Source organism: Oncorhynchus mykiss, chromosome 22, assembly GCF_013265735.2.
Source record: "Oncorhynchus mykiss isolate Arlee chromosome 22, USDA_OmykA_1.1, whole genome shotgun sequence".
NCBI classification, from domain to species: domain Eukaryota; kingdom Metazoa; phylum Chordata; class Actinopteri; order Salmoniformes; family Salmonidae; genus Oncorhynchus; species Oncorhynchus mykiss.
The window spans coordinates 31,457,376-31,483,168 of NC_048586.1; the positions used below are offsets into that span (position 1 = coordinate 31,457,376).

At 45.5% G+C, this 25,793-nt stretch overlaps 1 protein-coding gene across 2 annotated transcripts in view; it reads left to right on the plus strand.

Moving 5' to 3' along the window:
• The first annotated feature begins 635 nt into the window (after positions 1-635).
• Positions 636-25,793, plus strand: part of pde1a (phosphodiesterase 1A, calmodulin-dependent) — a 77,511-nt gene continuing 52,353 nt past the window's right edge. Inside the window, exons 1-2 of one of the 2 annotated variants that reach the window (XM_036959121.1) lie at positions 636-1,937; positions 14,899-14,925. In XM_036959121.1, coding sequence (XP_036815016.1) covers positions 1,837-1,937; positions 14,899-14,925 — 128 coding nt within the window. In that variant the 5' untranslated portion in view covers positions 636-1,836. Of the gene's footprint in view, positions 1,938-5,076; positions 5,871-14,898; positions 14,926-25,793 lie in introns of those variants that run through there. The other variant, XM_036959123.1, reaches the window with a different exon arrangement.

Genomic DNA, 25,793 nt, shown 5'->3' on the forward strand with positions numbered 1-25,793 from the left:
GCTTGGCGTGCCATGCTAATCTGAAAACAATTGAGTTGTTCTGCGTGTTGCTATCTCCTGTTCTGTAATTATATGAAGACAAAGCAAGCAGACCTCAATGATATGATTAGGATTATTCTGTTCTGAGAGACCTGCACAGTGCAGTGTGCACCCTTGAAATGAATTCTAGGTAGAGAAGTGACGTGGTGAAATGGAGAAATGTGTTAATTCATTGCAGTGGTATTGCTGTTCTAGTGAGACTATTTCTCAGTGGGATAATAGCTACAGTATAATCTTATATGTTAATCACAAAGAGGTAGCCCCTTTCTCTGTTGGACCTTGTTTTTCTCCAGCTTCTGCCATTATTTTGAATGATTAAGGGCACGTGTAGAGTACTGACCTTTAGCACAAGCCTTCTAGCTACATTACCTTTATCTCTCCATTCTTATATTCCCTCTCTTTCTTTTCTTCCCTCTTTCTCTATATTTTTTTCTTCCCTCTGTCCCACTAATCAGCCACGGTGCCTGTTTTGCTTCACAAACAATCGGGACATTTTCATCAGATCAGAGCTCTTCATTCCTTCCTTCCTGCAGTGAAAGCCGGAGTGACAGTAGTGGAATGGGGGGGTGAGATGTAACAGCCTCAGCAGCAGGACAATATACTGTAAGAGGAGGCACTGAGAGGAGTCAGGATGCAAGATGCTGCTACCGATCTGCTTTAGTTCATTGCTACTGCACCTTAGTGATAATAAAGGAACCAAACGCAGCAAGCTCTAGGACTTGGATCTATTATACAGCTGCCGATGCTCTGCTTCCCTGGCTGCCTCAGCTGTTTGTAGTTCCCTCAGCGAGGCGCACTGAAAGATTTCTAGGTGGGCTTGATAATTATGCCATAAGCAGCTGACGCTAATTGAACATCTCTAGCATCTCTCAATGGAACTGCCTGGACAAACGGAGCGCCTGTAATGTGAGCGCCGTAGAGGATACTGCTGTTACAGCTTGTGATGCGCATCTACTGGCCACATCACATTACATTGGATCTTGATGTGAGGAAATGCAACTGAACTCCTCTTGGTGAGAGAGGAATCTCTACCTCTGCTTCTGTGTGGTGGAGCCGCTCACCATAGTCTGACTGCTCTGAACGCTCTGTGATCGCAGGATTTGGTGGTGCTGACCCTGTCGTGTCTGATACCATCTGCTACTTCTGCGTTTCCGTACCGCACCAACCCTCTCTGTCTGTCAAAGGAACGCTACCCACCTACCTACCTGCACCGATGTCGTGGATGGATGGAGCATTGCGCAGGAGTGAGGGTTCTATAAAGCAGCGGCACCATCAGTGTACACAGAGCAGTAAAACCGCATGGTGAGAGAGTGATCAGAGAGGTGCAAGAGAGAGAGACAGACAGAGAAAGAAAGAACCAGAGAGAGAGAGAGAGAAACACAGAGAGAGAAACAGAGAGAAGTACTAGAGAGAGAGATAGTGTGAGAGAGAGAGAAAGAAACAAAGAGAGAGAGGTACTCTAGAGAGAGATTAAATCATCTGACAGTCAGACAGTGAGTGACAGTGTGTAGTGGAGAGTGGTTCCTTCCTGCCTGCATGACAGAGCTGCAGTGTGTGAAGCCGCTGTCTCTCTCTGCTCTGATAAACTAATAGGTTAATGAGACAAGTAATGCAGGTGCTGTAGAGAGGAGAGAAGAGACAATACTCCCGTGACTACAGCACAGGGAGGATGCTCTGAGGACCAGACTGAGGAGTGCTCTTAGGATTCAGGGATTCACACTGCAGAGTGCAGACAGAGGTCTGCTGTACGTACCTGAGATACCGCAGTTAACCGCTGCACCTTATAACACATTCAGCATGGATGAACTGTGTACATACACAGATAGCATGGACAAAAACTCCCTAAAGTACCCAAAGACTGAGCAGACAGAGAAAATGTGGATGCGACTCAAGGGAATGTAAGTTTTCTCTTTCTTTCATCCCTCCTCTTGTGTTCAACTTCCCCAGAGAGGGACTGACTTAGAGGCATGTGATCTGTAAGGGTGGTTGAAAGAGTGAGGTTATTTCAAGCTCTTGTGAAATGTTTATTTGTTATCAGAAGTGATGCCGTGTTGATGCCGCGTTCTGTCGCGTTTCTACAGTATCTTAGTTTTCCATCACTGTGCTCTATATTGAAGCACGTTTAATAGTATTCTTATGTGCACATCTTTGTTTTGTAAACAATACATTAGTGTGTATAAAGCACTACAACTGTAGGTTTGTACATTTCATGATTTCAATGTATGTATGAACAAATGTACCTATCGGTGGAGGCTGCTGAGGGGAGGATGGCTCAGAATAATGGCTGGAACGGCGCAAATGGAATGGCATCGACCCATCCGCTCCAGTCATTACCAAGATCCCGTCCTCCCCGATTAAGGTGCCACCAACCTCCTGTGGTATGCAGGTAAGTACATACCTTAGCATATGCGCATATTCGTGTATACATAAAGCAGATCGGTATGTAGGTAAGTTGGTAGTCAGGTACCTGCACTTGTATTTACCTACTGTTTTTACAGTAAATTAATTCATTCATTCATCAATTCATCAATGAATTAATGATTGAATGAATGGGAGTTATAATGGTACAATATGTGGTCTTCTGCAGTTGTGTTTTTACCGTCTAATCAATATGTTACCACAACAAATTGATCAAGCTAAATACAGCTGGCAGCATGATTAGACTAATATGCTATTACATAATATATCATTTCACAGCTTGCAACAAATGAATGGGTCAATTATGTAGCTGTTAAACTTGTATCTGACAAACATGTGTCTCAGTAGAAGCAAACTGTTTATCACTGAAGCTTGACTAAACCCATTATGTATTCAATGGTTCATTATAACGTGCAGTCACGCTCTATATACACGTTTGCGCCTACACACACTCTACCGCTGAAATCCCTGATCGCATAGTCCTCAGTCACACCCTGTCCCCTGAGCATCTCCACCCACGCACGCACACACACACACATACACACACACTGCTCCTCTACCAAGCTGAAGTGTGGGACAAGTTCTCGCAATGTAATGCCCTGAATACCTGTGGCTCGCTGATGCAGGAGACAGACAGGTGTGTTGCCATGGAGCAAAGGAGAGCAGAGGAGTAGTGCTGACTGTCGTGTCTGAGAGAGAAACGGAGGAGAGAAGAGAGGAGGGGAGAGAAGAGGAGAGGAAGGGAAAGGGAAGAAGAGAAGAGAGAATAGGATAGGAGGAGGAGAAGAGAGGAAAGGAGGGGAGAGGAGAGGAGGAGAGAGGGGAGTAGAAGAGAGGACAGAAGGCGCAAAGGAGAGAAGAGAATAGCAGAGGAAGGGAGGAGAGGGGAGAAGGAAAGTAGAGTAGAGGAGAACAGAGGTTAGAGCAGAGTAGGGCAGATATCTGTCCATTTTTAGGCGGGCTGATCTAAGTCAGCACACTGGTGGAAATGGTGACCACTGACTGGCTGTTTCTGGCTGGTTGGGTGGCTGTCTGGTTAACTGGCTGATCTCAGAGATTAAAAACATTCTAATCACCTCAGCTCACAAAGAGCAGCGCACACACACGCACACACACATACACATTATTTAATCAAATCAAATCAAATGTATTTATAAAGCCCCTTTTACATTTAGTCAGGCATCTCCACGGAGCACTGCAATAACATGGTGACACACTGAGCCTCTGCTTACAGTGCATTCGGGAAAAGTACTTATTATTAAATGGATTAAATAAAAAAATGTCTTCATCAATCTACACACAATACCCCATAATGACAAAGCGAAACAGAAATACCGTACCTTATTTACATAAGTATTCAGACCCTTTAATATGAGAGTTGAAATTGAGCTCAGGTGCATTCTGTTTCCATTGATCATGCTTGAGATGTTTCTACAACTTGGCTGGAGTCCACCTTTGGTAAATTCAATTGATTGGACATGATTTGGAAAGGCACACACCTGTCTATATAAGGTCCCACGGATGACAGTGCATGTCAGAGCAAAAACCAAGCCATGAGGTAGAAGGAATTGTCCGTAGAGCTCAGAGACATGATTGTGTCGAGGCACAGATCTGGCGAAGGGTACCAAAACATGTCAGTGGCCTCCATCAGAGGCTCTTCCTTGAGCTGGCCGCCAGGTCAAACTGAGCAATCGGGGGAGAAGGGCCTTGGTCAGCGAGGTGACCAAGAACCCGATGGTCACTCTGACAGAGCTCCAGAGTTCCTCTGTGGCGATGGTAGAACCTTCCTGAAGGACAATGGCCTTCATGGTAGAGTTGTCAGATGGAAGCCACTCCTCAGCAAAAGGCACAAGACAGTCCACCTGGAGTTTGCCAAAAGGCACCTAATATACTCTCAGATCATGAGAAACAAGATTCTCTGGTCTGAAGAAATCAATATTGAACTCTTTGGCAAGTATTCACGTCTGGAAGAAACCTGGCACCATCCCTACAGTGAAGCATGGTGGTGGCAGCATCATGTTGTGTGGATGATTTTCAGTGGCAGGGACTGGGAGACTAGTCAGGAACGAGGGAAAGATGAATGGAGCAAAATACAGATAGATCATTGATGATAACCTGTTCCAGAGCGCAGGGGGACATACAGGGGGACATACAGGCAGACATACAGGGGGAAATACAGGCAGACATACATGGGGACATACAGGGTCACATACAGGCAGACATACAGGAGGACATACAGGAGGACATACAGGGGGATCTACAGGCAGACATACAGGGGGACATACAGGGTCACATACAGGCAGACATACAGGCAGACATACAGGCAGACATACAGGGGGACATACAGGCAGGCGTACAGGGGGACATACAGGCAGAATTACAGGCAGACATACAGGGTCATATACAGGGGGACATACAGGCAGACATACAGGGTCACATACAGGCAGACATACAGGGGGACATACAGGCAGACATACAGGGGGACATACAGGCAGACATACAGGATCATATACAGGGGGGCATACATGGGGACATACAGGCGGACATAAAGGGTCATATACAGGGGGACATACAGGGGGACATACAGGCAGAATTACAGGGGGACATACAGGGGGACATACAGGCAGTGGTGTCATCTGCTTCATGGCCCACGTGCCATCAGGCAAATCCACCAGCTCCATCCCAGTGCTTGAGTTTGACGGGGGTGTCGCCATATGAGTTGAACCTCCGCCCTCCGTCAGAGGAACTTCTGCATATAGTCCACCCCACACCTGTTATTTCCTCTCTGCCTTTGACTGGTTTTTGCTGCTCTCTAGCTGCTTGTGGTTGAGCACTCTTCCTGTCCTTCTTCCGCTTCTTCTTCATCTTTCTTGTTTCAGTGTTACCAGAATTCTGTTTCGGGACTGGAGGAGTCATCAGGTCATATCAACTCGGTTCATTCACAACAACATACAGGGGGACATACAGCGACACATTTGTCAATATAGCAGTCCAGGAGAAAATCATTTACAAAATGATTACGCAAAATTTGAGTGATTTAGTTCTTATCTCCTAACTTCTCGTTAAAGATGGTTTCAAGTTTTTTAAATAAAATGAGACAAACACATTTTGTGTGATGCATCATTTACTGCTGTTGATTGCTGTGAGTGTAATAATTTCTTTCCCAACATTCCTCCTCTTCACTGGATCTTCACACCAGATGAAACGTGTGGGTGTGTGTGTGTTCTTGTGTGTGTGTGTGTGTGTGTGTGTGTGCGTGTGAGAGAGAGAGAGAGTCCTCCCCTACCCTACAGATAGAAGGAGACTGACTGGAGAGAAGAGGGAAAACAGGAAAAAGAGCTCCTTCATAACTAGTCTGAATCCCCCAGACAATACTGCTCCATAGCAGAAACACACTCATTATTTCTTTCTAGGTCAGTTCCTCTCAAATAGAGTTCTGCTAAATACTACATTTCCCAGAATGCACTAGTTTAACACTAAAGTTGACCTCAAGGCCTTCAAAAAGAAGCCACAGAAATGTAATGGTTGGTGGAAATATAATTGGCTATCCTAAACACTAAGGTGGTATCTGGAATTATTGTATTCTTGTTGCCATGGCGCCGACAGAGATGGCCGCCTCGCTTCGTGTTCCTAGGAAACTATGCAATTTTTTGTTTTTTTACGTGTTATTTCTTACATTAGTACCCCAGGTCATCTTAGGTTTCATTACATACAGTCGAGAAGAACTACTGAATATAAGATCAGCGTCAACTCACCATCAGTACAACCAAGAATATGATTTTCGCAAAGCGGATCCTGTGTTCTGCCTTTCAACCAGGACAACGGAATGGATCCCAGCCGGCGACCCCAAAAAACGACTCCGTAAAAGAGGGAAACGAGGCGGTCTTCTGGTCAGACTCCAGAGACGGGCACATCGTGCACCACTCCCTAGCATTCTTCTTGCCAATGTCCAGTCTCTTGACAACAAGGTTGATGAAATCCGAGCAAGGGTAGCATTCCAGAGGGACATCAGAGACTGTAACGTTCTTTGCTTCACGGAAACATGGCTCACTGGAGAGACGCTATCGGAGGCGGTGCAGCCGGTTTCTCCACGCATCGCGCCGACAGAAACAAACATCTTTCTGGTAAGAAGAGGGGCGGGGGCGTATGCCTTATGGCTAACGAGACGTGGTGTGATCACAGAAACATACAGGAACTCAAATCCTTCTGTTCACCTGATTTAGAATTCCTCACAATCAAATGTCGACCGCATTATCTACCAAGAGAATTCTCTTCGATTATAATCACAGCCGTATATATTCCCCCCCAAGCAGACACATCGATGGCTCTGAACGAACTTTATTTGACTCTTTGCAAACTGGAATCCATACATCCTGAGGCTGCATTTGTCACGTATTAACAAGGTGGGTGGAATCAGGCGCAGAGAGCAGGTGCAGTGAGTCGATAGTTTATTCTCCGGAACCAAACACGGTCAACCCAAAATACAGGGTGAAATAATCCAACACAGGATTAAATATATCGGAGCAAATAACCAAATACGTATTCACGAAAACACATGAAACCAAAACAATCCCGCACGAAACAAGGGCGGGACAACCTACTACATATAAGGACGTCAATAAACTAAAATACACACAGGTGAAACTAATAAGACAAAACCAACAGACAAACGAAAAAGGGATCGATGGTGGCTAGTAGGACGGTGACGACAACCGCCGAGCACCGCCCGAACAGGCAGGAGAGCCAACTTCGGCGGAAGTCGTGACAGTACCCCCCCCCTGACGCGCGGCCCCCGCAGCGCGCCGCCACCGTCCTCGAGGACGACCCGGAGGACGAGGTGCTGGGCGATCCGGGTGGAGGCGGTGGAAATCTCTCACGAGAGAAGGGTCCAAAATGTCCCTCACCGGAACCCAGCATCTCTCCTCCGGACCGTACCCCTCCCAGTCCACGAGGTACTGTAGGCCCCCCACCCGGCGTCTCGAATCCAGAATGCCCCGAACTGTGTATGCCGGGGACCCCTCGATGTCCAGGGGGGGCGGAGGGACCTCAGGCACCTCACCTTCTTGCAGGGGACCAGCCACCACCGGCCTGAGGAGAGACACATGAAACGAGGGGTTAATACGGTAATACCTAGGAAGTTGTAACCTGTAACACACCTCGTTTATTCTCCTCAGGACTTTGAACGGCCCCACACACTGCGGCCCCAGCTTCCGACAGGGCAGGCGGAGGGGCAGGTTCCGGGTCGAGAGCCAGACCCTGTCCCCCGGTGCAAATACGGGGGCCTCACTGCGGTGCTGGTCAGCGCTCCTCTTCTGCCGTTCGCCCGCTAACCGTAGTGAGTCCTGAACGGCTTTCCATGTGTCCTTGGAGCGCTGTACCCATTCCTCCACCGCAGGAGCCTCGGTCTGGCTCTGATGCCATGGGGCCAGGACCGGCTGGTAACCTAACACACACTCAAAAGGAGACAAGTTAGTTGAGGAGTGGCGTAGGGAGTTCTGAGCTAGTTCAGCCCAGGGAACATACCTTGCCCACTCACCAGGCCGGTCCCGGCAATAGGACCGCAGAAACCTGCCCACCTCTTGGTTTACGCGCTCCACCTGCCCATTACTCTCGGGGTGAAAACCTGAGGTTAAGCTGACCGAGACCCCCAGTCTCTCCATAAACGCCCTCCATACTCTGGACGTGAATTGGGGACCCCGATCAGAAACGATGTCCTCAGGCACCCCATAGTGCCGGAAGACATGGGTAAACAAGGCCTCAGCAGTCTGCAGGGCCGTAGGGAGACCGGGCAACGGGATGAGACGACAGGACTTAGAAAACCGATCCACAACGACCAGGATCGTAGTACTTCCCTGGGACGGGGGAAGGTCGGTAAGAAAGTCCACCGATAAGTGTGTCCACGGCCGTTGTGGAACGGGGAGGGGTTGTAATTTCCCTCTAGGCAGGTGCCGAGGAGCCTTGCTCTGAGCACACACGGAGCAGGAGGAGACATAAAATCTCACGTCTTTAGCTAGCGTGGGCCACCAGTATCTCACTCTCAGACTCCGCACTGTCCTCTCGATGCCAGGATGACCCGAGGAGGGGAGAGTATGAGCCCATCGAATCAGCTTGTCCCGGACCCCCCTCGGTACGTACTGGGTTCCTACTGGACAGTTGGGGGGGGCCGGCTCTGACCGTGAGGCCTCCTCTATCTCCGCGTCCACCTCCCATACCACCGGTGCCACGAGACATGACGGTGAAATGATGGGAGTTGGCTCAACGGGCCGCTCCTCGGTATCATAGAGGCGGGACAGCGCGTCGGCCTTGGTGTTTTGGGAGCCGGGCCGGTATGAGAGGGTAAACCGGAACCTGGTAAAAAACATGGCCCATCTAGCCTGACGTGGATTTAGTCTCTTCGCTGCCCGGATATACTCGAGATTACGATGGTCAGTCCAGATGAGAAAGGGGTGTTTAGCCCCCTCAAGCCAATGTCTCCACACCTTCAGAGCCTTGACTACAGCTAACAACTCCCGGTCCCCCACATCATAGTTTCGCTCCGCTGGGCTGAGCTTGCTCGAAAAGAAAGCACAAGGGCGAAGTTTGGGTGGCACGCCCGAGCGTTGGGACAGCACGGCTCCGACCCCAGCCTCGGACGCATCCACCTCCACTATGAACGCTAAAGAGGGGTCCGGATGCGCCAACACGGGCGCATTGGTGAACAGCTCCTTCAAACGAGTGAATGCTCTGCCCGCCTCTGCTGACCAGCGCAAGCGCACCGGTCCTCCCCTCAGCAGCGAGGTGATGGGAGCAGCCACCTGACCAAAACCCCGGATAAACCTCTGGTAGTAATTGGCAAACCCTAAAAACCGCTGCACCTCTTTCACCGTGGTCGGAGTCGGCCAATTACGCACGGCTGTAACGCGGTCATCCTCCATCACCACCCCAGAGGTGGAAATACGATATCCCAGGAAGGAAACGGACTGTTTGAAAAACTCACATTTCTCCGCCTTGCAATACAGGTCATGCTCCAGCAGTCGCCCAAGTACCTTACGCACCAGAGACACATGCGCCGCGCGTGTGGCAGAATAGATCAAGATGTCATCGATGTACACTACCACCCCCTGCCCGAGCAGGTCTCGGAGAATCTCGTCTACGAAGGATTGGAGGACGGCTGGAGCATTCTTCAACCCGTATGGCATGACGCGGTACTCATAATGACCAGATGTAGTACTAAATGCAGTTTTCCACTCATCTCCTCCCTGGATACGCACCAGATTATACGCGCTCCTCAGGTCCAGTTTTGTGAAGAAGCGCGCCCCGTGAAATGATTCCACCGCCGTAGCGATGAGAGGTAGTGGGTAACTAAACCCCACTGTGATGGAATTTAGACCTCTATAATCAATGCACGGACGCAGACCTCCATCCTTCTTCTTCACAAAAAAGAAGCTCGAGGAGACAGGTGATGCGGAGGGCCGAATGTACCCCTGTCTCAGCGATTCAGCAACGTATGTTTCCATCGCTACCGTCTCCTCCTGGGACAATGGATACACGTGACTCCTAGGAAGTGCAGCATTCTCCAGAAGGTTTATCACGCAGTCCTCTCGACGATGAGGTGGTAATTGGGTCGCCTTCTTTTTACTGAAGGCGATAGCCAAATCGGCATATTCAGAGGGAATGCGCACGGTGGAAACTTGGTCTGGACTCTCCACCGTAGTCGCACCAACGGCAACTCCTCTACACCTACCTGAACACTCCTCTGACCACCCCTTAAGAGCCCCCTGTCGCCAGGAAATCACCGGGTTGTGTTGAGCTAACCAGGGAACCCCCAACACCACCGGAAACGCAGGTGAATCTATAAGGAACAGACTAATCTGCTCCTTATGATCCCCCTGCGTTACCATGTCCAGTGGCACCGTAGCCTCCCTAATCACTCCTGACCCTAATGGTCGGCTATCTAAGGAGTGCACGGGGAAAGGTTGGTCTACCGACACCAGGGGAATCCCTAGCCTTAACGCAAGCCCACGATCCATGAAATTCCCAGCTGCGCCTGAATCGACTAGCGCCTTATGCTGTAGAGAGGGAAAAACCCAGGGAAAGAAATCAAAACATACACATGACCGACAGGAGGCTCTGGGTGAGTCTGGTGCTTACTCACCTGGGGTGATCGAGCAGTGCTCCGCCTGCCCTCCCGACTCCCAGACGAGTTCCTCCAGCACCGGTCTGACGTGTGCCCTCGTCGACCACAACTGGTGCAGGAGGACACTCCTCCTCCGGTCTCCCTCGAAGCTGCCCCTCCTAATTCCATAGGGATAGGGGCAGGAGGGCTGGGAAGTGGAAACGACAGGGCCTGATCCGAACGCCCGCGGGCAGCCAGCAGATTGTCGAGACGGATAGCCAAGTCAATGAGCTCATCCAGTGTGCAGGTGGTGTCCCGACATGCCAGCTCCCTGCGGACGTCCTCCCTGAGACTGCATCTGAAATGGTCGACCAAGGCCCTGTCGTTCCATCCTGCTCCTGCGGCCAAGGTCCTGAACTCCAGAGCAAAGTCCTGTGCGCTCCTCGTCTCCTGCCGCAGGTGGAACAGCCGTTCACCCGCCGCCCGACCCTCTGGTGGATGGTCAAAAACAGCTCGGAATCGGCGGGTGAACTCTGGGTAATTATCCCTCGCCGAGTCCGGACCATTCCATACTGCGTTGGCCCACTCGAGGGCTCGCCCAGTCAAGCAGGAGACGAGGGCGCTCACGCTCTCCTCTCCAGAGGGAGCAGGACGCACGGTAGCCAGGTATAGTTCCAGTTGAAGGAGGAAACCCTGGCACCCAGCCGCCGTTCCGTCATACTCCCGTGGGAGTGTCAACCGCAGAGCCCCGGAGCCAGATGTGGTCGCAGGAACAGGAGGTGCTGGAGAAGGGGGTGCTAGCGATGATGTGGGAAGACCACTCCTCTCCCATCGATCCATCCTCTCCATCATTTGGTCCATGGCAGAACCAATCCGATGGAGCACGCTGGTGTGGTGGAGGACTCTCTCCTCCATCGATGGGAGAGGAGACGCGGCTGCTCCTGCTGATTCCATCGTGGGTGCGGGATTCTGTCACGTATTAACAAGGTGGGTGGAATCAGGCGCAGAGAGCAGGTGCAGTGAGTCGATAGTTTATTCTCCGGAACCAAACACGGTCAACCCAAAATACAGGGTGAAATAATCCAACACAGGATTAAATATATCGGAGCAAATAACCAAATACGTATTCACGAAAACACATGAAACCAAAACAATCCCGCACGAAACAAGGGCGGGACAACCTACTACATATAAGGACGTCAATAAACTAAAATACACACAGGTGAAACTAATAAGACAAAACCAACAGACAAACGAAAAAGGGATCGATGGTGGCTAGTAGGACGGTGACGACGACCGCCGAGCACCGCCCGAACAGGCAGGAGAGCCAACTTCGGCGGAAGTCGTGACAGCATTCATTGTAGCTGGGGATTTTAACAAGGCTAATCTGAAAACAAGACTCCCTAAATTGTATCAACATATTGATTGCGCAACCAGGGCTGGAAAAACCTTGGATCATTGTTATTCTAACTTCCGCGACGCATATAAGGCCCTGCCCCGCCCTCCTTTCGGAAAAGCTGACCACGACTCCATTTTGCTGATCCCTGCCTACAGACAGAAACTAAAACAAGAAGCTCCCACGCTGAGGTCTGTCCAACGCTGGTCCGACCAAGCTGATTCCACACTCCAAGACTGCTTCCATCAAGTGGACTGGGATATGTTTCATATTGCCTCAGATAACAACATTGACGAATACTCTGATTCGGTGTGCGAGTTCATTAGAACGTGCGTTGAAGATGTCGTTCCCATAGCAACGATTAAAACATTCCCTAACCAGAAACCGTGGATTGATGGCAGCATTCGCGTGAAACTGAAAGCGCGAACCACTGCTTTTAATCAGGGCAAGGTGACTGGTAACATGACCGAATACAAACAGTGCAGCTATTCCCTCCGCAAGGCTATCAAACAAGCTAAGCGTCAGTATAGAGACAAAGTAGAATCTCAATTCAACGGCTCAGACACAAGAGGTATTTGGCAGGGTCTACAGTCAATCACGGACTACAAGAAGAAAACCAGCCCAGTCACGGACCAGGATGTCTTGCTCCCAGGCAGACTAAATAACTTTTTTGCCCGCTTTGAGGACAATACAGTGCCACTGACACGGCCTGCAACGAAAACATGCGGACTCTCCTTCACTGCAGCCGAGGTGAGTAAAACATTTAAACGTGTTAACCCTCGCAAGGCTGCAGGCCCAGACGGCATCCCCAGCCGCGCCCTCAGAGCATGCGCAGACCAGCTGGCCGGTGTGTTTACGGACATATTCAATCAATCCCTATACCAGTCTGCTGTTCCCACATGCTTCAAGAGGGCCACCATTGTTCCTGTTCCCAAGAAAGCTAAGGTAACTGAGCTAAACGACTACCGCCCCGTAGCACTCACTTCCGTCATCATGAAGTGCTTTGAGAGACTAGTCAAGGACCATATCACCTCCACCCTACCTGACACCCTAGACCCACTCCAATTTGCTTACCGCCCAAATAGGTCCACAGACGATGCAATCTCAACCACACTGCACACTGCCCTAACCCATCTGGACAAGAGGAATACCTATGTGAGAATGCTGTTCATCGACTACAGCTCGGCATTCAACACCATAGTACCCTCCAAGCTCGTCATCAAGCTCGAGACCCTGGGTCTCGACCCCGCCCTGTGCAACTGGGTACTGGACTTCCTGACGGGCCGCCCCCAGGTGGTGAGGGTAGGCAACAACATCTCCACCCCGCTGATCCTCAACACTGGGGCCCCACAAGGGTGCGTTCTGAGCCCTCTCCTGTACTCCCTGTTCACCCACGACTGCGTGGCCACGCACGCCTCCAACTCAATCATCAAGTTTGCGGACGACACAACAGTGGTAGGCTTGATTACCAACAACTACGAGACGGCCTACAGGGAGGAGGTGAGGGCCCTCGGAGTGTGGTGTCAGGAAAATAACCTCACACTCAACGTCAACAAAACTAAGGAGATGATTGTGGACTTCAGGAAACAGCAGAGGGAACACCCCCCTATCCACATCGATGGAACAGTAGTGGAGAGGGTAGTAAGTTTTAAGTTCCTCGGCATATACATCACAGACAAACTGAATTGGTCCACTCACACAGACAGCATCGTGAAGAAGGCGCAGCAGCGCCTTTTCAACCTCAGGAGGCTGAAGAAATTCAGCTTGTCACCAAAAGCACTCACAAACTTCTACAGATGCACAATCGAGAGCATCCTGGCGGGCTGTATCACCACCTGGTACGGCAACTGCTCCGCCCACAACCGTAAGGCTCTCCAGAGGGTAGTGAGGTCTGCACAACGCATCACCGGGGGCAAACTACCTGCCCTCCAGGACACCTACACCACCCGATGTTACAGGAAGGCCATAAAGATCATCAAGGACAGCAACCACCCAAGCCACTGCCTGTTCACCCCGCTATCATTCAGAAGGCGAGGTCAGTACAGGTGCATCAAAGCTGGTTCCGAGAGACTGAAAAACAGCTTCTATCTCAAGGCCATCAGACTGTTAAACAGCCACCACTAACATTGAGTGGCTGCTGCCAACACACTGACTCAACTCCAGCCACTTTAATAATGTGAATTGATGGGAAATGATGTAAAATATATCACTAGCCAGTTTAAACAATGCTACCTAATATAATGTTTACATACCCTACATTATTCATCTCATATGTATACGTATATACTGTACTCTATATCATCTACTGCATCCTTATGTAATACAGTATCACTAGCCACTTTAACTATGCCACTTTGTTTACATACTCATCTCATATGTATATACTGTACTCGATACCATCTACTGTATCTTGCCTATGCTGCTCTGTACCATCACTCATCCATATATCTTTATGTACATATTCTTTATCCCCTTACACTGTGTATAAGACAGTAGTTTTGGAATTGTTAGTTAGATTACTTGTTGGTTATTACTGCATTGTCGGAACTAGAAGCACAAGCATTTCGCTACACTCGCATTAACATCTGCTAACCATGTGTATGTGACAAATAAAATTTGATTTGATTTGGTGTGTGACCTGTCATATTCAATTAAATGTTCTATCACTGAGTGGAATTTCTTTGAATTGCACTGAATTAAATTCTACTTCCTGTAACTAAAACTCAAATTCAACATCAACAATTGAGTTGAATGGGAGTCAATTAAAACATTCTGAATTGAGCCCAACCCTGCTATTTAGTGCACTACTTTTGACTGAAAATCTCTGGTCAAAAGTGCACTATAGGAATAAGGGAATAGGGTGCCATTTGGGCTGCAGATCTATCTCAGAGCGATGGTGTACTTTGTATGGCCTATTCATCTAATGTACACTCCTCATCTTGTTTTTCAGGCAGAAGTACAAAAACACATCTCAAAGGTACGTCCCATGGTGTCTGTCTGTCTACTGTCTATCTACTTTATCAAACATGCCCACATGCTATATAATGATACCAACTCTTCTTATCTTATGCATACAGTCATTAGCCTAAGAATGTATAACACAAAGCATTGGTAGATGTTGCCTTAGATCAATCTTTCAACAAACAATCTGTTAGCGCTGAATTGTCATACGTAAAGATAATTTATTTAACAGTAAAGTATCTATAGGGTGAAGCATATGAGGCTCTTGTTGTAGCTTTACTGTATGTGGGTTTAAATACTTTATTCATTCTAAACAGTACTGTGTGAGTTTAAATACTTTATTCATACTATACTTTACTGTGTGGGTTTAGAGAGTCTTGTTACTACGGTTGCAAAATTACAGGAATTCCTGGTTGGAGGAACACATAATTTCTGCTTATTCCCTCCTGATTCCGGGAATCCTCCAACTGGGATTTCAGGAAAACCAGGGAATTTATTGAAAGTTCCCGGAATTTTGCAACATTACTTGATACATCCCTTTCCTACAGTATGGATGAACTCCGGTGGGGTCAGTGGCTCTCACAAAGCGCACATTCAGATAATGTTAAGTTGGATGAAGTGGCCTTCACACACACACACAAACACAAACAGAGGGAGACACACAGGCACACACACACACACACACACACACACACACTTCCCAGCTGCATTATGCATTCTCCTGTTGAACGCTTGCATTTATGTAACACGCTCACAGAGAGGTGCTCTTCTACAATGGCCCTTGTCGGAGACAGTCAGGCCCTCAGCACAGCTCCATCTGTCTATCTGTCTTTCTCTGAGATGTAAGGGTGGGTGTGGGTTGTGAAGTGTGGAGAAATATAATGATACAGAACTCTGCATTAGTATTCCACTTCAGTACGTAGAGCCAGGTGCAACAGAACTGAACTGTAAAGATGTAGTTATACAGTATTCAACATAACTAAACTGTAAAGATGTAGTTATAAAGTATTCAACAGAACTGAACTGTAAAGATGTAGTTGTACAGTATTCAACAGAACTGAACTGTAAAGATGTAGTTATACAGTATTCAACAGAACTAAACTGTAAGGATGTAGTTATACAGTATTCAACAGAACTAAACTGTTTGAGATGTGGTTTTACAGTATTCAACAGAACTGTAGCAATGTGGTTAGAGGGTGACGGAAAAATCTGAGCACCAGAACAAAGTTCTTCGTTAGTCGTCGCATCTCACAGTGCATTGACAGACGGTGCGATACCATCCTGTGTTAATTGCATCTCTCCATGAGAGATTAGAGTGTACAGTATTTGGCCAATGATTCAGGGAGCAGTCACTTAAGGGAATGGATTTATTGTCCATTCTCTGCTGGGTTAAAACAGGGTTCAGTGATTGATAAACCATCATTCTGATACCTTTTCATGAATAGATAATGTTAGTTAATGGTTTTGATTGAAACAGTTTTTGAAGCAATAATGACTTTCAAACATTGAATCATATTTAGAGTAATTTCAGATGGCCCATAGAGTTCTCCCCACTAGAGGTAACTGATGAACTATCCCACTCAATCCACTCAATGTGACATCAACAGGTGATACTATACAGTATGTTCAAAATGTGTTCACTTCAATCAATCAATTGGGATTAAAAACCCAAAATTCTGGAAAGCGCCATTCAGATTTTGCTTTGAGGATGCCATAGCTAAAATGGGCCATCTGTTTACTGAAGCTCTAGCTACTGTTAGAGCGTAATAGCTTTTCATCAGGCATCAATGATATGAGCAGAACAGATATGAGTCAAGCTGTGACTTCAAGAGCCAACTGTCAGTCAAGCTGTCTCAGTAAAAGTGTGAAGAGATGATGTATTCATAGTGCATGCAGCTTGTCTCCAGAGTGAGCAGAGGCCAGATACTTAATGCATAGTGCAGACCTACAGATGTAGGATCTTAATTTAATCACTCTTTTGTTGCTGATAATTTTTCTGTAATGCAGGAAAATGCAGATGAGCTTTGTGATTTACATAAATTAATTGAAAACCCACACTAAACTAGGGCTGGGCGATAAATCAATAGCAATAATTATCGAGGTAATTACTTCCCTCAATAACGATATTAAAACGTTTAGATTCATTTTCGATAATGTCGATATAGAGTAATTAGGTACAGCAGTCATTTTCACCTCAGCAGGAACGTGCGGAGAAGTGACAATATGCACGTGGAGAGGTATACGCTCACTAAAAACCACTTAGCACCTCGAGTGATGGAGTCGCCACTATTAACCACGAAAAATGAGTGATGTAGGTGAAAACAGTGGTAGTGATGTAGGTGTAAACAGTGGTAGTGATGTAGGTGAAAACAGTGGTAGTGATGTAGGTGAAAACAGTGGTAGTGATGTAGGTGAAAACAGTGGTAGTGATGTAGGTGAAAACAGTGGTAGTGATGTAGGTGAAAACAGTGGTAGTGATGTAGGTGAAAACAGTGGTAGTAATGTAGGTGAAAACAGTGGTAGTGATGTAGGTGAAAACAGTGGCAGTGATGTAGGTGAAAACAGTGGTAGTGATGTAGGTGTAAACAGTGGTAGTGATGTAGGTGAAAACAGTGGTAGTGATGTAGGTGAAAACAGTGGTAGTGATGTAGGTGTAAACAGTGGTAGTGATGTAGGTGAAAACAGTGTTAGTGATGTAGGTGAAAACAGTGGTAGTGATGTAGGTGAAAACAGTGGCAGTGATGTAGGTGAAAACAGTGGTAATGATGTAGGTGAAAACAGTGGTAGTGATGTAGGTGAAAACAGTGGTAGTGATGTAGGTGAAAACAGTGGTAGTGATGTAGGTGAAAACAGTGGTAGTAATGTAGGTGAAAACAGTGGTAGTGATGTAGGTGAAAACAGTGGCAGTGATGTAGGTGAAAACAGTGGTAGTGATGTAGGTGTAAACAGTGGTAGTGATGTAGGTGAAAACAGTGGTAGTGATGTAGGTGTAAACAGTGGTAGTGATGTAGGTGAAAACAGTGGCAGTGATGTAGGTGAAAACAGTGGTAGTGATGTAGGTGAAAACAGTGGTAGTGATGTAGGTGAAAACAGTGGTAGTGATGTAGGTGAAAACAGTGGTAGTGATGTAGGTGTAAACAATGGCAGTGATGTAGGTGAAAACAGTGGTAGTGATGTAGGTGTAAACAGTGGTAGTGATGTAGGTGAAAACAGTGGTAGTGATGTAGGTGAAAACAGTGGTAGTGATGTAAGTGAAAACAGTGGTAGTGATGTAGGTGTAAACAGTGGTAGTGATGTAGGTGTAAACAGTGGTAGTGATGTAAGTGAAAACAGTGGCAGTGATGTAGGTGAAAACAGTGGTAGTGATGTAGGTGAAAACAGTGGTAGTGATGTAGGTGTAAACAGTGGCAGTGATGTAGGTGAAAACAGTGGCAGTGATGTAGGTGTAAACAGTGGTAGTGATGTAGGTGAAAACAGTGGTAGTGATGTAGGTGAAAACAGTGGTAGTGATGTAGGTGAAAACAGTGGTAGTGATGTAGGTGAAAACAGTGGTAGTGATGTAGGTGAAAACAGTGGTAGTGATGTAGGTGAAAACAGTGGTAGTGATGTAGGTGAAAACAGTGGTAATGATGTAGGTGAAAACAGTGGTAGTGATGTAGGTGAAAACAGTGGTAGTAATGTAGGTGAAAACAGTGGCAGTGATAGCCATGGAGAAGGGGCAGCTTCCAACGAACAATTTTCCTTCAAGTATAATTTTAAGTGTAGATCACATAATAAATAAAAAATGTTACCTTTATTTAACTAGGCAGGTCAGTTAAGAACAACTTAACAATGACAGCCTATCAGGGAACAGTGGGTTAACTGCCTTGTTCAGGGGTAGAATGACAGATTTCTACCTTGTCAGCTCAGGGATTTGATCTAGCAACCTTTCGGTTACTGGCACAACGCTCTAACCACGGTTTGTTCAGGCATTCTTGAGTTTGAAGCAGATATGCACCTTTTAAACATTATTTGACTAATATTGGGATAATTATCGTTATCGAATGAAAAAATATATAGATATTGTGATCATTTATTTTCCATATCGCCCAGCCCTACACTAAACACACAGTTATATTAAGAGTATTGCACTTTTCATGTAGCCTACTTTTGGCCAGCTAATAGCCAAACCACCGATCAAGCAAAATTATGGACTAAACGTTCAAATCAGGTTGCTGCAGGATTTGTTGGCAGTGACAATAACCAAATCAAATGTTATTTGTCACATGCGCCGAATACAAAAGTGAATTTGTAGGCCCTTGCTCTGACACCGCCTAATATAGAGGTCCTGGATGTCGGGAAGCCTGGCCCCGGTGATGTACTGGGCCGTACGCACTACCCTCTGTAGTGCTTTGCGGTCGGAGGCCGAGCAGTTGCCATACCAGGCAGTGATGCAACCAGTGCTCTCGATGGTGCAGCTGTAGAACTAATGCAGCTGAATCAATATAGGTCAACTGAAGATCCTACAACTCTACTAAGTACCAGTGTGCAAAGTGCTTATGTATTACTTAAATAGTTTTTTTTAGGTATCTGTACTTTACTGAACTAATTATATTTTTGACAACTTTTACTTCACTACATTCCTAAAAGAAATAATGTACGTTTTACTCCATAGATTTTCCCTCACACTCAAAGGTACTCGTTACATTTTGGATGCTTCGCAGAACAGGAAAATGGCCCAATTCACGCACTTATCAAGAGAACATCCTTGGGCATCCCTACTGCCTCTGAGTTGGCGTACTCATTAAACACAAAAGCATCATTTGTAAATGATGTCTGCGTGTTGTAGTGTGTCCCTGGCTATCCGTAAAGAAATATATAATAATAATAATTGTGCTGTCTGGTTTGCTTAATTTAATCAATTTGAAATGATTGATACTTTTCTTTTTGATACTTAAGTATATTTTTGCAATTACATTTACTTTTGATACATAAGTATATGTAAAACCAAATACCTTTTAAACTTTTACTCAACTAGTATTTTCTCAAGTAGTATTTTCCTGGATGACTTTCACTTTTACGTATGACAATTGTGTACTTTTTCCACCACTGCTAAGTACTTATTCTTTAGTATAAATATCCTTTAGTAAAGTATCCCTGACTCTGATTTCACTCTAGCTATACTTTCTGTCAAGTCTGCATCTCTGAACCCTTTCTAAAAGCATTCAGTGTAAAAGCAATAGTTACACTTGGCCAAATGCTTACACTCAAGCCCTCTCTAACATATTGTCATATCCAACACTATTTTAGCCACTGTTCCTTCATTTTATTTCCAAGGGTGTAAAAGCTTTTGATCCAGCATATAAATCAAGCTGTGCCTCTGACAGTCAACTGTCAGTAAAAAGCATGAAGAGATAATGTATTCATACTGGGCGGCAGCGTAGCCTAGTGGTTAGAGCGTTGGACTAGTAACCAAAAGGTTGCAAGATTGAATCCCTGAGCTGACAAGGTACAAATCTGTCGTTCTGCCTCTGAACAAGGCAGTTAACCCACTGTTCCTAAGCCGTCATTGAAAATAAAAATGTGTTCTTAACTGACTTGCCTAGTAAATAAAGATAAAATTCATAGCACATGCAGATTGTGGATAGGGTATATGGCAATAAACTACTTTTCCTTTTAGTATCCCTGGCTTTGACTCCTCTCCTCTCCATCTATACCTTGTGTCATGCTCAGTAACTACGGTACGTCTCTGACTCCAATGCTTCTGTTGTGCGCAGAGAACCCTGTCCCTGAAGCATCTCCATCTCATCTATTCTGTAGTGTGCATGTATGCTCAGTGGCTCTGTCTTTCTGTCTTCCTGACTCTCTGTGGTCACTAAATATCCCATGGCACTTATTGTAAGAGTAGGGGTGTTAACCCCGGTGTCCTGGCTAATTCCCAATCTGACCCCCGTACTGTACAATCATGGCCGCCTGTTCATCGCCAGCTCCCATTGGCTCATTCATCCCCTTTCCTCTCCTCTGTAACTATTCTGGGAATTCTGGGGAATTGCTGTAAATGAGAATGTGTTCTCAGTCAACTTACCTGGTAAAATAAGGGTAAAATGAAACATTTAAAACTCCTTGAACCCTATCCACCCAAATCCAAACCCTTGTTGTGTGTGTGTGTGTGTGTGTGTGTGTGTGTGTGTGTGTGTGTGTGTGTGTGTGTGTGTGTGTGTGTGTGTGTGTGTGTGTGTGTACTTGCGTGTGCTGTGACTCCAATCGAGCTGTAACCTTCTATTGTGTACATATGTACATGTATGTTCAGTAAGTCTCTGTCCCTGACCTAGCAGCAGAATGGTTGATTGATCCACTGTGCTGTGGTGTTTCCTGGCAACTAGCTGTTTTGTTCTCTCTGTTTTTTTTTCTTCATTGTCACACTTGCCAATGATAGGCAGCTCTTAATGAGCAGCCAATCATTGTGATGTGTAGCCATTCTATTCAGGAATGTGGCCTTCATTGCTATAATGTTTAATTGGTTTCTGATAGAGGGCATGTCTTTGAACACCTTGGCATCTGATCAAATATACATACAATATGTGTTGGCAGTTTGCCACACCACTGAAAATAGGTCATTCTCGGTCCATAAACATTAGGTCACTAGCGACCTTTCCACATAGGGGGATGTAGAGGACACTTGTTTAGCCATAACTACAAGAATGTCTGAACAATATCTTAGACTAAGATACAACCAGCAGTGAATATTCTGTCCTGGCTTTTGTGGAATTCCATGTTGCTCTCTTGTCATTCCTTTTTCTATTAGAATCCCTTGATGTTGACTGTGTATTCTCAACAGAACTGCCTGTCTGCTCCTCTCTCTCCTCTTGATTAGACCCTGCAGCGCCAGGTTTCCTTACAACCAATTCTGACATATAATGAAAGTGTTAGCAATGCAGTTACCAATTCCCCACATTCAATATGTCTCACGTACAGTACCTCAGGCTCCCTCTAATGATTTCGGCAAACAACCAAACATCAAGATTAGGTTTCATATTTTTGAAATAGCTAGGCTATCTGTTCAGCTTATTACCTGTCCATTGACATTTGTCCAACTTGTTGTATAGTATTTCATCTCTCTATCTAAACAGTTCATTGGACACCTGTTGGTCTTTTATCAGCCATTTTATCAGTTCTTTCATATCATTCAGCATGTACTAATAGCTGAAAAGGCATCCCTAGTGAATGTATATATATCTTAGCATCAACACTTTCGTTATAGTAGGTTATAGAGAGACAAATCATTCCATTTCATTGTTGCTACAGCAGCACATATGTATCACTGTCTGGGGCCACGGCTTGAGGATGACGCACAGTGCTGTGAATGAATGCAGGGTTTCAGGATGAGAGCCCCAGAAAGGATGAGAGGTTCACTATATGAATTGTTCATCACTAACAAACACTGAATCCCAGGAATTACAGGATGTGTGTATGTATACAGCAAGTACAAGACTAAACAATCCACTCAGCATACTGCCAAGCCTTCCCTATAGCCCCACAGGGCTAACAGGGCAATCACAATCACATGCTAACAGCCGAATGGGGTTCCGCTTTTTTTCCATGTCACAGATTGAAATACGGTAAGAGCTAAATTCAGAGCTACAGAGTAGTGAACTGTTTCCTTCCACTCCTGTCAGGGCAATGAGACCATGACCAGACCAGCCACCAAGCCTGGGTTCAAATACTATTTGAAATAATTTCAAATACTGTATTTCAGCTCAATTGAGGTTGCCTGACTTAATGAACCGATAGAATAGTCCTAAAATAACAAACTGTGCCCATCTGGCATTCCAGGCAGGATAGAGCAAACAGTTTAAGTATCTGAAATATTTGTAATAGTATTTGAACCGAGGTCTGCCAGGCACTTACAGGAATACTCTCACTAGGAATTTCCCAGGAAGTTAACAGTCATAAAATAGAAGACAAGCAACCTGCTCTGCACTGACTATGTGCTGTCTGTCTGTCTGTCTGTCTGTCTGTCTGTCTGTCTGTCTGTCTGTCTGTCTGTCTGTCTGTCTGTCTGTCTGTCTGTCTGTCTGTCTGTCTGTCTGTCTGACACCGGGAGGAAAGACATTACAAGCTGTTGTACACACACACACACACACACACACACACACACACACAGTTTGACAGCTACACTAGACACATAGTTAGTAATAATTCAGCTACACGAGACACATAGTTAGTAATAATTCAGCTATACTAGACACATATTTATTCATAATTCAGCTATACTAGACACATAGTTATTCATAATTCAGCTATACTAGACACATAGTTAGTAATAATTCAGCTATACTAGACACATAGTTAGTAATAATTCAGCTATACTAGACACATAGTTATTCATAATTCAGCTATACTAGACACATAGTTATTCATAATTCAGCTATACTAGACACATAGTTAGTAATAATTCAGCTACACGAGACACATAGTTAGTAATAATTCAGCTATACTAGACACATAGTTATTCATAATTCAGCTACACGAGACACATAGTTAGTAATAATTCAGCTATACTAGACACATAGTTAGTAATAATTCAGCTATACTAGACACATAGTTAGTAATAATTCAGCTATACTAGACACAGTTAGTAATAATTCAGCTACACGAGACACATAGTTAGTAATAATTCAGCTATACTAGACACATAGTTAGTAATAATTCAGCTATACTAGACACATAGTTAGGAATAATTCAGCTACACTTGACACATAGTTAGGAGTAGGCCTAGTTAATGCACTAGCACATGATTGTGCCTCAGAGTCCTCAGTCTCTTGTAGCAGATGAAACGTAGCACACACATAAGATTTGGTTCTGGATGAGTCCTCATTAATATGTCAGTTCTTTGGTCTAGTTTAAGGCTTGCCTACAGTATGGTTGACCCCCAAGTATCTTTCCTTTCTTAGTAACATACTGTGCAGTACATCACGGCTCTGGCCATCTGGTATCAGAGTCTCCTTTGGAATATTGAACTGGACTAATCTCCATGTTATTTTTGCATTAGTCTGTCATGATTCATGCATTTCACATACAGCCAATTTGCTGTCATTTATTGCAGATCTGAATCAGCATCAGACTGATTTTTTTTTTCTTTCTCTCTCTCTCTCTCTCTCTCTCTCTCTCTCTCTCTCTCTCACTCTCTCACTCTCTCACTCTCTCACTCTCTCACTCTCTCACTCTCTCACTCTCTCTCTCTCTTTCTCACTCACAACATCAGATCATAGTAAATGGCTTTCCTCCCCCTCTCCATTTGCTGGAAAAGGTCATCTCCAGGTTTTCAAACAATATCAAGAAAGTTGAAACTTGGGATTTGTTTGGATCCTCAAACAAGCCAAAAAAGATATGTTTTGCACTTATGAAAAAAAGTATGGAAAAAAACATGGTAAAGCAATTATATGGCATCCAAATATAGCCCTGTATTCCATGCACCACAGCCAACACCAATATTGGGCTGGCTCAGGCCCTACACTGACCAGTCACTGAAATTCTACATCGTTCTGGGTTGCTAAAATCAGCAATAATAATATATTTTTGCTTTTATCCAAAGCAACTTTCTCACACACACACACACACACACACACACACACACACACCAACACACACCAACACACACACACACAGCCCCTGAGCTGAGTGCAGTGCAGAAGTAGGCCAAGTTATTTAGGGCAGGATGCTCACCCTCAGCCTTAACCCACCACTGTCTGACACATAACTTACACACGTGGCACAGCTAACTCTATGTAGGGATGAGAGAAGAAAGGGAGGAGGGAAGGGAGAGAGAAATGGGGATGGGGGATTTAGAAAGAAAGAGTGCAAGAGACAGACGGGATCAGAGAGAGCCAGAGAGATAGGTGAAAACTAACAGCCAGAAAGACAGAGGTCTTGGGACACCTTCATGGCCATTCATTCAGTAGAGCTAGGGATTCACCACCAGTAAAGGCGTCAGCCTTCTTCAGTTCGGCTGGCGGCTACCCCGAAGTTGGCTAGGCGAACCAAAAAACTGTACTCGCATACTCCCTTAAAAGATCTTCGCTTGAAAAATGATCAAAAAGCACAATAGTACTGTTTGTACATTTTGAGACGCCATAGCCAGGGCTCCTGAGTGGTGCAGTGGTCTAAGGCACTGCATCTCAATGCAAAAGATGTCACTACAGACCCTGGTTTGAATCCAGGCTGTATCACATCTGTATCACATCTGGCTGTGGGAGTCCCATATGTACAATTGGCCCAGCGTTGTCCGCGTTTGGCCGGGGTAGGCCGTCATTGTAAATAAGAATTTGTTCTTAACTGACTTGCCAAGTTAAATTTAAAAAAAATGCACTTCCTCAAAATAGTCAGAATGAATCTAAGATAAATCTGTCATTAATTTTGAAGTTTTTGCCGAGGGGATCTTAGTCGTGCAATTTTACATTTACAACTAATGAAAATGAATTTTTTTGCATGAAAATTAGTCGTCTCTTGTTCAATGACAGCAAATATTTTATTAAAGAATCCTACTGTTGACCAATCACCGACAAACTGGTGTATAATTTGTGTGCCCGAACAGCCCCAAAAAATCCAAAAGTCCAAAACAAACACAATGTCTTCATAATATATGCACGAACTCTACTGAACTGTTTCGGCTGGGAAGCAATTGAATGCCTTAACACACCTCTATCCAAAAATACTAATCTCTTTAAAATTAAATCATAATTAAATCAATGTTTATTGGTCACGTACACAGATTTGCAGATGTAATCGCAGGTGCAGCGAAATGCTTGTGTTTCTAGCTCCAACAGGGCAGTAATACCTAGCAATACAAAACAATACACACATAATCCAAAAAGTTTTTAAAAAATACAAAAAAATTGTTAAAAA